Genomic DNA, 17500 nt, shown 5'->3' on the forward strand with positions numbered 1-17500 from the left:
TCTGACTTCAGCCAGCCCGTACAGCTGTGAGCTGGATCCTGGGGACGAGGCCAGGACTCAAGGACCTGCCCGAGTGTGGCCCGATCACCTCTGGGCCCCAGGGCCGGGACGTGTCTTTGTTTGGAATTTCCAACCCTGTCCATTTCTGGCCCGTCCTGTGGTACAGGATGGCGTCTTGCCTATTTACGTCGGTGTTTTCAATAGTTTGAGGTAGAGCTGCGAGTTAGCATTCAGCTACTGTCAATGCTAATACGGTTACGTTTTATCTAGGTGAAAATGGCTTTCCTCAAAAACTGTTTTGACAAGAAACAGGTTTTGGCAAGGATGTGGAGAGAAAGGAACCCTCCTGCACTGTTGGCAGGAATGCAACCTGGTGTAGGCACTGTGGAAGACCCTAGTATGGAGGTTCCTCAAAAAATTAAAAGTAGAACTACCTTCCTACCAGAAATGGAACTACTTGGTAAATATGAAAGAATACAAAAACACTTATTTGGAAGGACATAGGCACCCCTGTGTATACTGCAGTATTATTTACAGTAGCCAAATTATGGAAACAGAGAAGCTTCCATGATAAATGAATGGATAAAGATGTGGTACATATACAAGGGACTATTACTCAGCCATAAAATAGTGAAATCTTGGCATGTGCAACATGGATGGACCTAGAGAGTATAATGCTGAGTGAAAAGTCAGAGAAAGACAAATACCATATGATTTCACTCATATGTGGAACTTAAGAAACGAAATAGATGAATAAAGGAGGAAAAGAGGTAATCCCAAAAATGGACTTTATAGGAAACAAACTGAAACTTACCAGAGGGGAGGTGGATGGGGGATGGGATAAATAAAGGATAGGAATTAAGAGCACATTTATCATGATGAGCACTAAGTTTTATAATTGTTGAATCACTATATTTTATACCTGCAACTAGTTTAACACGGAATGTTTACTACTTTGGAATTAAGAACCTAATTGAAGAAAACCTCTTTTCCCGAAGAGGTAGAGATGCAAATCCTGGGAGAGGTGGGTACTGCCGGGTCTGGGACCAGGTTCTACCTGGGGAGTGATGTGGGGCCGTGGCTGGATCCAGAAATGTCTCCTGCATTAGACTTTAAGCAGTTTAACTAAGCAAGGAGTGTTCCTGTGTGTGCAGGGGATGCATACTAAAATGTGAAATACAGTACTCTGCTTATGTGAAATGTGCTTTTACCAATATTTTTCAGAACGTCATTTCCATCTCTATCTACATTCACTACGTGCTCAATCTCTCAATCCTGTGCTCATTTCCAGAGATGTTCATAGGCCCAAGACCTGGGATGTAGGAGATGGGGGCTAAGACTATTGCTAAATAAATAAATAAATAAATAAATAAATAAATAATCTGAGTTGTACTTTATATTTGTCACCGTGTTCCACACTAAAGGTGACTAATAAGCCCAAGTAACTTGAGGTAAATCTTTGTGACATAATTCATTTCTCAGTAATTTCTTTATTTATTTTGAGAGAGGGAGAGTGCACATGTGCACACAAGTGGGGAGGGGCAGAGAGAGGGGAAGAGAGAGAATCCCAATCAGGCTCCTTGCTCGATCTCCCAACCATGACATCATGACCTGAGCTGAAATCAAGAGTAGGGCGCTTAATTTCTAAATATAACTTCAAATTCACTTTACATTTTTTAAAGGCGATTTTTTTTTTTTGAGAAACTTAAGACTTGAGTACATCAAATTTCTGGGGGGAAAAAATCAAAATCCACAATAGAAAAAGTTAATACTGTCTGGGCCATAGCAGAACCCAACGCATATATTAATTGAAATTTTCTAAGCATTTCATAATTGACTTTTTGATACAAAATGACCTATTAAATTTACTCTTATCCAAAGTAACTAATCATAAAAAATTGTTTCTTTTGTTTCTTTTCTATTTCTAAATGTTCTGTAAGGTGTATATTACAATCCTGCTCAAGTACATATTCCTTTTTTTTTTCAGTATATGAAATTTATTGTCCAATTGGTTTCCATACAACACCCAGTGCTCATCCCAAAAGGTGCCCTCCTCAGTACCCATCACCCACCCTCCCCTCCCTCCCACCCCCATCAACCCTCAGTTTGTTCTCAGTTTTTAACAGTCTCTTATGCTTTGGCTCTCTCCCACTCTAACCTCTTTTTTTTTTTTCCTCCCCCTCCCCCATGGATTTCTAAGTTTGTCAGGATCCACATAAGAGTGAAAACATATGGTATCTGTCTTTCTCTGTATGGCTTATTTCACTTAGCATCACACTCTCCAGTTCCATCCATGTTGCTACAAAGGGCCATATTTCATTCTTTCTCATTGCCACATAGTACTCCATTGTGTATATAAACCACAAATTCTTTATCCATTCATCAGTTGATGGACATTTAGGCTCTTTCCATAATTTGGCTATTGTTGAGTGTGCTGCTATAAACATTGGGGTACAAGTGCCCCTATGCATCAGTACTCCTGTATCCCTTGGGTAAATTCCTAGCAGTGCTATTGCTGGGTCATAGGGTAGGTCTATTTTTAATTTTTTGAGGAACCTCCACACTGTTTTCCAGAGTGGCTGCACCAATTTGCATTCCCACCAACAGTGCAAGAGGGTTCCCGTTTCTCCACATCCTAGCCAGCATCTATAGTCTCCTGATTTGTTCATTTTGGCCACTCTGACTGGCGTGAGGTGATATCTGAGTGTGGTTTTGATTTGTATTTCCCTGATGAGGAGCGACGTTGAGCACCTTTTCATGTGCCTGTTGGCCATCTGGAGGTCTTCTTTAGAGAAGTGTCTATTCATGTTTTCTGCCCATTTCTTCACTGGGTTATTTGTTTTTTGGGTGTGGAGTTTGGTGAACTCTTTATAGATTTTGGATATTAGCCCTTTGTCCGATATGCCATTTGCAAATATCTTTTCCCATTCCGTTGGTTGCCTTTTAGTTTTGTTGGTTGTTTCCTTTGCTGTGCAGAAGTTTTTTATCTTCATAAGGTCCCAGTAGTTCATTTTTGCTTTTAATTCCCTTGCCTTTGGGGATGTGTCAAGTAAGAAATTGCTACGGCTGAGGTCAGAGAGGTCTTTTCCTTCTTTCTCCTCTAGGGTTTTGATGGTTTCCTGTCTCACGTTCAGGTCCTTTATCCATTTTGAGTTTATTTTTGTGAATGGTGTGAGAAAGTGGTCTAGTTTCAATCTTCTGCACGTTGCTGTCCAGTTCTCCCAGCACCATTTGTTAAAGAGACTGTCTTTTTTCCATGGGATGTTCTTTCCTGCTTCGTCAAAGATGAGTTGGCCATACGTTTGTGGGTCTAGTTCTGGGGTTTCTATTCTATTCCATTGGTCTATGTGTCTGTTTTTGTGCCAAGGTACATATTCTTTAGAAAACTGGATTTATTGTCATTTAATGAATACCTTTGCAATATTTCCAGGGCCATTTAATAGGCGTGTGAATTCTCATCATATGAACTCTATGGAAAGTGAAGCTAAATTATCAACTTTCCAAAAGTCTCATTTATACCTTCAGTAATCTTTAATACAATATCCATGAGTTAAAACCCACCATGAAATATGTTTCTCTAAAATCTATACATGTTAAAGATGAATTCTCCACTAAGAATATTTGAAGACATAAAGGCATTTTGGATACAAAACTTTTTATATTAACTTTGTAAAGTTTCATTACCATATACATTATGTGGCATTTTATAAGCTTTAAGCATTGCTTATAGCCTTGTGATGTTGATTACATTTGAATTACTTCACATTTACTAAGGTTTGAGTATCATTACTTGTAAAATTTTCAAGTTTTTATTTAAAAGTAATGTGATCATCCCACTAGGATTGAGTTTTGGATGAAAACATTGCCATGTCTGTTACATTTTAAGATTTCTTTGAGGTATTTATTTACTGAGTTTAGTAATGTTTGATTGTTGGTTAAATACAGTGGCCCACAAGTATAGTTTTAAGATCTCCCCAGTATGAATTTCTAATTAGTGAAGATTGGTCCTGTCTAAAGACTTTCCAAGTTCATTACACTTGTAGTTTCTTTGTAATATGTATAACTGTGATATTTTGTTATCAACAAAGAAGGGATCAAAACTTTCCTACATTGATGCCAGTGTTGGTTTTGACACTGGGAAGAATTCTTTCAAGATTGTGACACCCAGAAACCATTTCATAGATTTTTTTACTTGACTGCATTTACATTGTGCATCCTCAGTTTTAAATGTCTGCAAATATCCTACATGTAACTGAAAGAGAATTGAATCCTATTGTCAAATCATTCCATGCATTTAATTCATGCACATTAAAACAAAAAAAAAGCAGTGCTGGGCATCAGTTTGGGGATATTCAGAAGGTAGATTCTGTAGATTATGCTGTATTATGTAATACTGCCTACCAGCCATGTTGGCATGAAAGAGGTTTCACAGCATGGACCCCCGTGTTCACAAACAAGTGACCTGTGGAACTTGCAATGAACTCTCAACAGTTGGGAAGAAGGCAATTATACATGAAAGTCATGGATCCATTTTGTTTATGGAGAATTTCACTGCTTGTAAAATTCATCTTATGCTGCATCATAAAGCGTTCCTTCATGTCATGTGAGAATCTCACATGACAACCCCAGATTGTACTGCAGTCCTGGGACTGCATCAGCCATGTAAGAAAAATGGATACAGGAAAAATTCATCAGATTTGTTTAAGAAATAGATACCATGTTACCTTTTTTTTCCCCTCCCCCTCAGGCAAACCCTCCAGGTAAGGACAACAGTACACCTATAATGTAAAATTCTATGCTATAAGGGCAGTTAATGTCTTTATTCCTCACAAATCTAGGGTGGGACCTACTACTCTTTCCATTCTAAAGATGATTCAGAGTCACAGCATTGAATGATGTCAGTACCTTCACATCCTGTTTAGCAGCAGGCTGCAGACTTAAACCTACTGGGGGTGGTAAAAAAAAAAATCGCATCATGTAATCAACATGATACACAGAAAAAGATGGTTGGTGATGTTCTTCCAATAATCTAGATATACATTTAGGTGTTTTCATAACCAAGTTATGGTATTTATGATATAAATATGGTATTTTTACTTTTGGCTGTGACCAGTTTCTATTTATGTGTAGAGATTTATTTTTCTAAGTCAATATCAGTTATGTGTAAAGCTTCTGAGACCTTAGTATAACTCCAGATACTGAGATTTCAACATAGTACAACAGGACCTGCCCATGACCAAGTTGTACTTAATGACTGCAAGATTCACTCGATATTAGTATGATGAGAGTCCTTTCTTTATATGCCAGGAACAAAACAATGGCATCTGTCACCACAGTAGTCAACTATTTCATATTATGCCCCGAAGTATGGGAGATAAAACACTAGTATGCAATTATAGCAAGGTGACAGGATACAAAGCAAATGTACCAAAGTTAACTGCCTTCCTAGATGTCAGAAATGAATCAAGTGAATTAAAAATTAAAAACAAAAAACCACTTATATTAGGACCAAAACAAAAGGTTCTATCATAGACAGTGACATGGCAACCCATGAAAGGTCTGTGATGAAGACCATCACTACCAGATTTTCCACTGCACGTCCAAAGTCAATAATAAAATCTCCTCATCAAGAAATCTAAAAAACTGTATAAATTGAAGATAAGTGGGCAATTCCACAGATGTCCCTGTTCCTTTGACACCCGTCATCTCATGAATTTTAAATCATTTTGAGTTTTAATTTTCCTGCAAAGTGTAATGTTTGATTGTATTAATCCCTGAGAACTAGACTTCGTTATCACCAGTAATAATTCTCTCATGCACAGTATGTTGTGGAACCTGCTTAAGCAATTTACCACCTAATTATATTTGTAGGGTTTTCTCCAACATGAAATCTTTGGTGAATCCTGAGGCCAAGCCATGGCATGAAAGCCATGCTACATTCTTTGGTGAGGTTTCTTTCCAGTATAAATTCCCTTACAACTCCAAAGCTGAGAACATTCAATAGAAGCCTAGCCACGTGTTCTACATCTATATTTTCACTCTATGTATATTGTGGTGCCTATTCAGGCTTGAATAGTGCTTAAAGGATTTGCCACATTTATGAGATTTGGAAGAATCTCATGACTGCAGTAGAATTTGAATTCTCCATTATGAATTCTCTCCAATATGAATTCTCTCATGACTCCAAAGGTATTAATATTTAATAAAAGTTTTACCATGCACTTTACATTTGTATCTTCACTGTATTATGGTACTTACTGATGCTTGAGTAGTGCTTAAAGGCTTTGCCACATTCATGACATTTGTACTGTTTCTTCCCAGTATGAATTCTTTGGTCAACCGTAAGGCTTGAATTCTGACTAAAGGCCTTGGCATATATGTTACATTTATAGGGTTTCTCTCCATCATGAACTTTCTTAAGTTGAGTAAGATTGAAGGCCTTGCCACACTCATTACATTTGTAAGGCTTCTCTCCAGTATGAATTCTCTCATGAATCTGAAGGTATGACTGCCATAAAATCTTTACCATACTGATTACATTTATAAGTTGTTGTTTTTTTCCAGAATGGGTTTTCTTATGTTGAACAACATCTGAACCACTAGAAAAGGCTTTGTGACACTCATTACATTTGTAAGCCTTCTCTCCAGTATGAATTCGCTCATGATCCCGAAGCTGTGAAGGTATCGTAAATTTCTTATCACATACATTACATCTAAATGGTTTCTCTCTAATATGAGTTCTTTTATGAATACAAAGGTATGAATGTGTGGCAAAATCCTTACCACACTGCTTAAAGGCTTTGCCACATTCATTACATTTATAAGGCTTCTCTCCAGTATGAATTCGTTCATGACCCCAAAGGTGTGACTGTGTGGTAAAATCTTTACCACATACATAACACTTACATGGTTTCTCTCCAGTATGGATTCTCTGATGCCTCCTGAGGTTTGAGAACCTCTTAAAGGCTTTGCCACAATCATTTCATTCACCAAGGTCATGCGGTTCACCAAGGTCTCTGCTCAGAATGAATTCTTTGATGATTAGCTAAAGGTCGAGCAATGGATAAAAGATTTCCCACACTCATTACATTTGTAAGGCTTTTCTCTATTGGTGTTTTCTCCTGTTGTGTCAGTAATGAAGGGTGCATAAGAACCTTCCCATGTTTATTAACAATGTTGGTTTTGACACTAGAAAGAATCCTTTGAAGTTGTGAAACTGAGGACTTTTTGGTAGACTCCTCAATTTGATTACTTTCATAAATTTCCTCTTGGGTGTGAAATCTCTGTAGTTCAGCCAGATGTGAACGAAAGCTTAATACAAGCCTATTGTCCAAAGAGTTCCTGTTCTTGTTTCCTGAATAGCCTATCTGGTTTTTTAATTCCTTATTCATCGTATCATGTTTGTAATATTGAGATGTACTTCTTCCTTTAGAAACATTGTGCTTGATAAAAATATTTATCCAGAATTTACAATACTGTTGATCTCTACAAGTGAGATTTGTGTAATGGGTTGCAGTATCTCCATAATTTTTTTCTTCATATAGGCACTAAGTCTCAAATTTGTTCACATCTTGGACTTTCCTCAAATCAAAATCATCAAACTCATGACTTATGTGTCTTTCCAAAATTAATGTTTGGAATAATTCTCCATTATTAATGTCCTCTTTGGGTAGAAATCCTTTGCTCATACATCTAGTAAAGACATCTGTAAGGTATAAAGAATTATATGCTTCCTATTAACCCGAGTTCGAAGATGGATATTTTATAATGAAAAGTATTATACCAAAAATGAAACTCATAATTAACAGAGCTATTACCTTTCTCAACCATGGTATGCAGATGTTTAGAAACGCAAAGGGCGTAAGACTCCTCAATAAAGAAAGGGTGATTACACTCAGTTCAAATTATTTTCAGGGAACTCTATTTACAAATACTCTGTGATCAAAAGTTATAACAGCCCTAAAAACTCAAATTCCACAGTCACCCCAAAGCTCACAGGAACCAACAGGAGGCATGAAGGTGGCTCATATTTAAAAGAAAAATAGAGGGGCACCTGGGTGGCTCAGTTAAGTGTACAACTCTTGATTTCAGCTCAGTTCATGATCTCATGGTTCATGGGATCAAGCCACATGTAGGCTCTGTGCCGACAGCATGGAGACTCCTTGAGATTCTCTCTCTCCCTCTCCTACTCACATGCACTCATGCACATTCTGTCTCTCAAAATAAATATTTTAAGCAATTAAAACTTTTCTTTAAAAGTATTTTTAAAAAAGAAAAATAGACATTAAACCTAATTATCAAATACGTATTGTACATAACATTAAAACATTAAAAAAAATTTAAGGGGCACCTGGGTGGCTCAGTCAGTTAAGCATCTGACTCTTGATCTCCGCTCAGGTCATGATCTCATGGTTCATGACATAGAGCCCTGCGTCAGAGTCTGTGCTGACAGCATGGAACCTGTTTGGGATTCTCTCTCTCCCTCTGCCCCTTTCCTGCTCACACATGCTCTCTCTCTCAAAATAAGTAAACTTTTTTAAAAATCAAAGCTTTAAGAATAACAGTATATTCTTCTGTATACTCACTATAAAACTGCATCCATGCAGAATAGATATATTGCAATGTAATAATCAGTGTTCTGTGTTTATATTCCATAATATATGCTAAAAATTATCTATTAATCATGAAAAAACAAACATGTTTGTAACCCCAGACAAATCTAGCAGTAATTAATATGTATGTTTATAAAAATATATAGAGACTTTAGATTTTTAAATAATTCACCCATAAGAAAAAAACAGGTTGTATTTCAGAAGCAGCACACAATATCATAAATGGAAAATATGTTGAAATCTCCCATTTGAAATAGAAGTTCTGATAAATATGTAATATTATAGAGACTAACAATTAGGAACTGTGACATCAAAATGGCAAAGAAGGGAACTCCATATGTACCTCCTTCTACAAAAGCAGGACATAAACTAGCAAAAACTGTCATAATGAACTTTATAAGACCTCTGGAAATTAATCACAGGATTCCAACAACCAGACACACTCTTTAGAAAATGGTAGCTGTTTTAACTTGTCCCAGCTCTGTGCCCTGTACCCCAATGAGGAAGTGACCTTTAAGATGGGAGCCTGCAAGGGTATAGACTTCCAAACCATAGGAGACAGTCAGGACCTTTAAAGAATTGTGGCTAGGGGCGCCTGGGTGGCTCAGTCGGTTAAGCGGCCGCCTTCAGCTCAGGTCATGATCTCGCGGTCCGTGAGTTCAAGCCCCGCGTCGGGCTCTGTGCTGACAGCTCAGAGCCTGGAGTCTGTTTCAGATTCTGTGTCTCCCTCTCTCTGACCCTCCCCCGTTCATGCTCTGTCTCTCTCTGTCTCAAAAATAAATAAACGTTAAAAAAAAAATTTAAAAAAAAAAAAAAAAAAGAATTGTGGCTAGTCATTTGTTTCATTAATCTGTTTGCTGGCTCCCTGAACTGGCATAAAGTGCTGGCCTTTCTTTGGCCTACCTCGGCTCTTTACCTAGGTGGAAGTGATAACCAAGGGCCATTTGTCACAAACATTTAAAGGTAAGTGTAGTAGCCACTGCCACCTAGGGCAAGGGTAACAGTTGGGGCAAACAGTGGGACAAACGAAAACTCTGAGAGAAAAATGGGGGAATAAGGCTTTGAAAATCCCCTACATATTCCAGGGACTCTAGAAGGTTACAGGCATGCCCAGAACCAGGCATGTGAGAAAAGACATGGGAAGCCCCCCTAAACTTTTACCCTCCTGCTGACCATCAGATTCTGGGCAAGCAGAAGTGAAGGGTAAAGCACCATCGTAAACTTCTACCCTGTGTGTTTCATGCACTCTCCAGCACACACATACAGTGCATCTATAAAGTGTGGAAAGTTTGTTTGTATTTGGCTCCAGTGGTTTCAGGAAATCTGTTGAATCACTTAGCTAACTAAGAAGTGGATCAAAGTCTTCACCAGCCACACACACCAACAAAAATACGCCACACAAAATTTGTTGAGAGAGAGAAATACACAGCAATCATAAGAAACATAAAAAAACCCTAGAAAGGGAGAATATTATTATCTCCAAAGTTTCAGCATTCAAAATGTCCTGTTTCTAACAAGAAGGTACAAAGAAGGCAACACAATAATAAAGTATGACCCATACAGAAAAGTAAATAAATAAATAACAAAACTTGGCCCTAAGGAACCCCAAACTCTGGACTTACTAAACAAACACTTTATGTTTTAATTTTTTTTTCTTAATGTTTATTTATGTTTGATAGACACAGAGAGACTGAGCCACCCAGGAGCCCCCGAAACAAACATTTTAAATCAACTATTTATTTTATTTTATTTTATTTTATTTTATTTTATTTTATTTTATTTTATTTTATTTTTTAACATTTTTATTTATTTTTGAGACAGGGAGAGACAGAGCATGAACAGGGGAGGGTCAGAGAGAGGGAGACACAGAATCTGAAACAGGCTCCAGGCTCTGAGCCGTCAGCACAGAGCCCAACGCGGGGCTCGAACTCATGGACTGTGAGATCATGACCTGAGCCAAAGTCGGCCGCTCAACCGACTGAGCCACCCAGGCGCCCCTTAAATCAACTATGTAAACTAAAGGAAATGATGGACAAAGAATTAAAAAGAAATCAGGAAATCAGCCTTTAAATAAACAGAGTATCAGTAAAGAGGTAGAAGGTGGAAGATGAAACTAAACACATTCTCAAGTTTAAATGTAAAATACTTGAAATGTAAAATACTGAAAAGTAAAATTTCATATGGAGGTTCAATAACAGATTTAATGAGGCAGAGATAAGATTCAGCAAACTGGTAGGGAGATCAGTTGAAATTACCTTGTTTGAGCAGCACAAAGAGAACGAATATAAATGAACAGAGTCTATAATCCTGCAGGACAACATCACGGGGACCAATATATGAACAATGGGAGTCCCTCAAAGAAAGGAGAAAGAGAAGGAGGCAGAAGGAATACTAGGAGAAATACGGTAGACAATTTCTAAACTGTTAAAAGACATGAACCTACAAATCTAAGAATTCAGTGAACATGTAATTGAAACCTGAGAGATGCACACTGCGGCAAAGCATAATCAGTATGTGGAAACACAAAGGTAAAAGTAGAGTCTTGAAAGCAGGAAGGGAGAAGCATCATGTACAAAGGACACACAATAACTTCCAGAGCGGATTTTTCAGCTAAAATATGAAGCCCTTATTTTAGCTGGATAAATGCAATAACATTTAAAATGGACCTAGGTGAGGGGCACCTGGGTGGCTCAGTCAGTTAAGTGTTCGACTTCGGCTCAGGTCATGATCTCGCTCGTGGTTTGTGAGTTCGAGCCCCCCATCAGGCTCTGTGCTGACAGCTCAGAGCCTGGAGCCTGCTTCGGATTCTGTGTCTCCCTCTCTCTCTGCCCCTCTCCCCTGCTCATGCTCTGTCTCTCTAAAATAAATAAATGTTAAAAAAAAATTTTTTTTAATAAATAAAAAATAAAAAGGACCTGAGTGGCTCAGTTGGTTAGGTATCTGACTCTTGTAAAAAGAGAAAAAGAAAAACCTACATAATCATCTCATTGTCTACAGCATATTTGAAAAAATCCAGAACTCTCTTTCATGATAAAAACATCAGCATACTAAAAACAGAAGTGAACTTCACTAACTTCTTAAAGGTCTATTATAAAAAATCCACAGTTAATACCATCATCAATGGTGAAAAAATAACACTTTCCCTTCAAGATAAGGAATAAGACATGAATACCCATTTTTATCAATGTTATCCAGCAATGTACTGGAAGTTCTATATGACCAGTAAGACAAAAAAGGAAAGAAATTTTTAAAATACACATTAGGGAAGAAAAAGAAAAATTATCTCTATGTCCAGGTGACATAATCCGATATATAAAAAATTCCATAAAACACACACACACACAGCCTGCTCTAATGATGTGTCCTAATAATGTCAGGAAAGTTGTAGGAAAGAGTATCAACATATGAAAGCAGTTGTGCTTTACACTATAATGAACAATATGGGAAGCAAATGTTAACAATTATTCCATATATGATGAAACATCCAAGAAATAAAATACCTAGAAATAATCTTAATACAGGAGGTAAAAGACCTATAGACTGAAAAGCATAAAATGCTGCTGAGAGAAATACCTAAATAAATGGAAAAGACATTCCACATTTTATGGGTTGGAAGATTTCATATTTTTAAGATGGTAATATTCACCAAAGAGGTCTAGAAATTTTATATACACAGTATGAAAATTCCAAAAACCTTTCCTGGAGAAATAGAAAACATGATCCATTACATATGAAACTGCAAAGGGCCCCGAAGAGTCAAGATAATATTGAAAAGGGGAGATCTGAAGAATAAACAGAGTCAGAACACAGACTAATAGTTCCAGGGACTGGGGAGAGAGCAAAATGTGGAAAAACTGCTTAATGGGTAACGGATGTTAATTTGGAGTGATGGAAATGTACAACTAGACAGAGGGAGTAGTTGAACAACTGGTAAATGCGCTAAATGCCATTGAATTGTCCACCTGAAAATGGTTAATTTATGTTATGTGAGTTCCACTATAATAAAATGTTCTTTTTTAACTAGCTAACAATCTAAGTGATTAATTTCACAATGGATTAAAAATAGGTATTTTCCACATTGCTGCCAATGGCAGGATTTCATTCTTTCTCATTGCCAAGTAGTATTCCATTGTATATATAAATCACATCTTCTTTATCCATTCATCAGTTGATGGACATTTGGGCTCTTTCCATAATTTGGCTATTGTTGAAAGCACTGCTATAAACATTGGGGTACATGTACCCCTATGAATCAACACTCCTGTATCCTTTGGATAAATTTCTAGTAATACTATTCCTGGGTCATAGGGTAGTTCCATTTTTTAATTTTTTGAGGAACCTCCACACTGTTTTCCAGAGCAGGTGCACCAGTTTGCATTCCCACCAACAGTGCAAGAGGGTTCCCGTTTCTCCACATCCTCGCCAACATGTTGTTTCCTGAGTTGTTATTTTTAGCCATTCTGACTGGTGTAAGATGGGATTTCAGTGTGCTTTTGATTTGTATTTCCTTGATGATGAGTGATATTGACATCTTTTCATGTATCTCTTGGTCATCTGGATGTCTTCTGTGCTAAGTGAAGTCAGTCAGTCAGAGAAAGACCGATATTATATGTTTTCACTCATATGTGGAACTTGAGAAACTTAACAGAGGACCATGGGGGAAGAGAAGGGGAAAAATAATAGTTACAAACAGAGAGGGAGGGAGGCAAACCATAAGAGACTCTTGAATGTAGAGAACAAACTGAGGGTTGATGGGGGAATGGGGGAGGGAGAAAATGGGTGATGGGCATTGAGGAGGGCACTTTTTGGGATGAGCACTGGGTGTTATATGTAAGTGATGAATCAAGGGAAACTACCCCCAAAACCAAGAGCACACTGTATACATTGTATGTTAGCTAACTTGACAATAAATTTTTAAAAATAATAATAAAAATAAAAATGAACATTAGCAATCTAAGAGAATAAATGAGTAAGTAAAAATAGGTATTTTCCAATTTTAATATGTGAAAATTTTGAAGCTAAGTGTGTTTATAACATAGAAAAATAACAGTGTCTCTTAAGCTGGCCTTCCCTAATACCCTGATACTCTACCACTGGATTTCTCAATGTAATTCCACACATGAAACAGAGATGAGGTGAGGAGGGTTTTTATTATAGGTATCGATAAACTAAAAGTTCTCATGAAAAAATGAAAATTAATGTACACTTGCCCAAAATTAACAAATCGTGACTTCACAAAGATTATCAGTGGACAACAGAGGACCTTAAGGATCACGTGACCAAGAGCAAGGAATAACTTCCAATGAAGGCGGTTTTATGAGTACCAGGTTAAGGACGAAAACAGTATTTGCGGGTTCCAGGAAATCAATGGAGGAGGTGGCTGTGCAGAGGTGACAAACAACATAAGAACAAATAACAGCCAGAGAACAAGACAATAGCTGAGAACAAAGCACTCTTTATGAATTAATGAATAACAGGATTCCCAGAACATGAAAAATTGTGTGGAAATCTGTGTCATAAGTAACAGTGATGAAAAACTATATGAAATGCAAGATATTGGCTATGTTCCTATTAAATAAAATTAGATATTTAACGATTAGTTCAGTATACCCAGAATTACATTGTGAACCTAGGTAGGGAGAGGATTTTTAAAATAAAACATTTTAACTGAAATAAAAAACTCTGTAAAATTCATACAAAATCCAACAAATTATGTTTAGAAAACTTAAAATATACTATAGAGAAACTGAAATATCTTATAAAACAAATTATGGATACATTTCTTTCTATTTAAGGGACAAATACAGTCACTATAACAATAACAATACTCTTCAGATATCCAATAAAATCCAAATTCATTCACATGGGAAAGTACTCGTTAATAGACAAGTATTAACTCAAGCAAAACAGATGTAGGAAGAATAACTATGATGATATTTTTAGCAAATTCTAGAGGTTATTATAGGTTTTTGGACAACAGCTCCACCATAACCCTTAACATCCAGGAACAAATTATAATTATATGAAATAATATTCATTCCATGGTCAAACAGCCCAACAAATTACAATGACAAAACAAAGAACACTTATGGGTGTCATAAAAAATACATAACCAATGATTATATATTTAAATAACAAGTTCATTTATAATACACGGAAACCTGAAGAACAAAGTAAACAGCATTTTCAACAAAAGAAATAGGGTAGAGGTCAATAATGTAGGCATCATGAACTCATAAATTCGTTCAATACAATAAATCAAATCTTATTTGCTGAAGAAGGAACAAGGGCATACACATGGAATGAACATTGTTGCATGAACAATAATTTGGTCAACAGTCTCATAGATGGGGTTATGAAGGCAGGCAATGATCTCCTCACAATAAATTCCTGTACTTGCTCATGCCAAATCAAGGGGGATGATCCTCAGTGAACTCTATCACCATCGCCCCAGTGCCCTCAAGGGACACCTTTGAGACACTCCAAAAACTGGAAGGACACTGGAGCCTTATGCCAGGCTCCCATGCTACACTAGATGCCAGCATCCTGAACACGCTCATCACTCTACTCAGGTGCTTCGGGGGCACAATTCCACTTAGTAGGATGGTGCTGTGACATCTAAATCTAAGTGTTCTCCATGCAGAATGTTCTTTTACCCAGTAAAACTCCTCATGGCAGAGTTCACCACACAAGTTGTCCAGCACCTAACGGGTGGGTTATCACAGCACAAAATGCAAGAATAAAAGTTCAGATGATGAGGAAGTGTATTTCAGAACCAAGAAAGTTTCAGAGGCAAAACCACACAAACTTAGGAGACTATGAAATCAGGGAGAGCCAAGGTTTTCCCACATTCCCAGACTAAGGTGGACTAGCATGTTGGAGACAAAGAAATGATAGGAGAGTAAGGAAACGGGGTCAGATTTTGTGGGATGTTCAAATAGGATCTGGGGTCTGACTACAGACTCCACGCTGATGGCCCAAAGCCCGAGATATGGTCCCCATGAAGGACTGGGGATCAAACAAAGGTCCCCCCACCCGACCGCCCCCTGCCACACACTGTCTTTACAGCATTGCTGAGTAACAATCTCGAAACACCCACTCCATTCCCAGTACACATGCCCCTAGAGCGTGAAAGTGGAAATGAAGAAATGGCAGAGGCATGGAGCAGGCAGAGGGCTTGGGACAGCCCATGCACCTGCCCCTGGCCCTAGATGCAAAGAGTGTTGCCATCATGACAGGTCACTCAAGCACATGAAACAGGATACAAGCTGGAGAAGGCCCGCAGTCAGGACGAAGGGGGCCTCACCTAAGGTCTGTGTGACTGACTAGAGAAGGAGACGCAACGAAGGAAGACGCCCCTTACAAACAGCCCTCCATGTGCTCCCCAAGGTCGAACCAGTAAGAACTCCTGGGGGCAGAGAAGGGCATGCCTGGGTCGTGACAAAGACTTTGCCCTTGTCGCTGCCAGGAGCTGCACTACCACTGAGGAGGGCAGGAGACATGCACACACCGAGAAGAGGGTGAAGGAGGAGAATAACACCCTCCTTTGAGAGCCCACAAGAGATCAACTCTTCTTTTCCAAACACCTCTCCCACCCGGGGAGAATGTCCCAAACAACATTTCAGGGAGTCAATTCCTCTCTGCCATCTGACCCTCACTTGCCTTCACATCTTTGATACGTTCCCACCCACCTGGGTTTTGCCGCTAGTTTCACCCCACTCCTGGCCGTGCAAGGCTCTTCCTTCCTCCACAGTGGAGATGATATTCAGCTCAGAAAGAGGGTCTTGCTGACATGGAAACCGGTAGATGATGTCCTGCAGCTTTTCCATAAACTAATCCCAGTCCCTGGACAGCTGAGACCAAGGACATTCAACCAGGTGGGTTGTGAATAGCATTTCACAGACTTGTTCAGTGACCGACCTACATCTTCCAAATGCTTGAATGTCTGACATACACAGATATCCAGCTCTCTTCCCAGAACTACTGAATCAAGAGTACAGGAGTAAAACCAGGCAATCCGATGTTTTAAAGTTTTGACATAAAGTCTTGTGTCTCCTCAACTTCTAGCGCCACCACTAACCTGCATGTAGTGAGCACGTCATCGGACGAAAGGGGGCACTTCAAATCCAGACACCTCGGTGTGAAGCTTTTCATTTCTGGATCAGCAAGGCTTCACTCTCAGTCAAACAGGGCAGGGACTCTCAAGCGCCTCCCAAAAGAAACACAAAGGTAGCCTAGAGCAGTTCCCAACCTCTGCAGGGAAACTATCCTCACCCAGGGAGACCAGGGTCCTGTAGTTCTCCAACATCACGTCCCTGTACAAGGCCCTCTGAGCGGGGTCCAGGCACTCCCACTCCTCCTGAGAGAACTCTATGGCCACATCCCTGAACGTCAACAGTTCCTGAAATGAAAGCACATTTCACCAAGAGGCCATCAGGAGAGTACTTCTTTCACAAAAATGAGAGAAAGAGAGGTATAAGAGTCAATTATAAGTGAGTAATCAGATAAGTACATAAAATATTTTAAACAAGCCACAAATCCCCGAATTTGCTTTGTTACATTTTCCATCAGAGAATTTCCATCAGCTAAACTATGGAGAATTTTGCAATATTGTGCCAGATAAAATACACAAATAAAAAACTTCAACAAATGGTAGACTATATGCAAGTTCTAGACAGTGTCATTCCAAAATTCCAGCATCATTCACAATATGCCTGACCAAAGAAACTTCTTTCATGGTTTTAGTCACATTAATCCCAAACAATTAGTGCCTCTTTTCCAGGAATTTATAGGGAAATATTTTAAACATATAAAATGATAAACACAGAGATTTGCTGCTTAACATTTGGGTCAGCTATGGAAATGAGCTCCGAGCACATTTCCTGACC

The 17500-nt window shown here is 38.5% G+C and overlaps 2 protein-coding genes across 2 annotated transcripts in view; both read right to left on the reverse strand.

The window, feature by feature from the left end:
* Positions 1-7: 7 nt before the first annotated feature.
* LOC131500137 (zinc finger protein 626-like) lies at positions 8-16441 on the reverse strand. The gene is made up of 4 exons (XM_058708913.1): positions 16304-16441; positions 6587-6868; positions 6259-6496; positions 8-216 (listed from the first exon to the last, which is right to left on the reverse strand). Exons 1-4 carry the CDS (start codon positions 16439-16441, stop codon positions 8-10), a joined length of 867 nt encoding a protein of 288 aa, XP_058564896.1.
* LOC131499605 (zinc finger protein 677-like) overlaps positions 15332-17500 on the reverse strand; it is a 355569-nt gene continuing 353400 nt past the window's right edge. The window contains exon 3 of the mRNA XM_058707698.1: positions 15332-17013. Coding sequence (XP_058563681.1) covers positions 16795-17013 — 219 coding nt within the window. The 3' untranslated portion in view covers positions 15332-16794. The remainder of the gene's footprint in view (positions 17014-17500) is intronic.

This window comes from Neofelis nebulosa, chromosome 17, assembly GCF_028018385.1.
Source record: "Neofelis nebulosa isolate mNeoNeb1 chromosome 17, mNeoNeb1.pri, whole genome shotgun sequence".
Classification (NCBI taxonomy): Eukaryota; Metazoa; Chordata; class Mammalia; order Carnivora; family Felidae; genus Neofelis; species Neofelis nebulosa.

Coding starts and splice junctions, on each gene's coding strand:
- LOC131500137 (XM_058708913.1), bottom strand. CDS start 16,441: ATGGAAAAGCTGCAGGACATCATCTACCGGTTTCCATGTCAGCAAGAC. Junction 6,497..6,586: donor TTTCTAGTGGTTCAGATGTT/GTTCAACATAAG, acceptor TCATACCTTCAG/ATTCATGAGAGAATTCATAC. Junction 217..6,258: donor TAAGCACTACTCAAGCATCA/GTAAGTACCATA, acceptor GCTAACTCGCAG/CTCTACCTCAAACTATTGAA.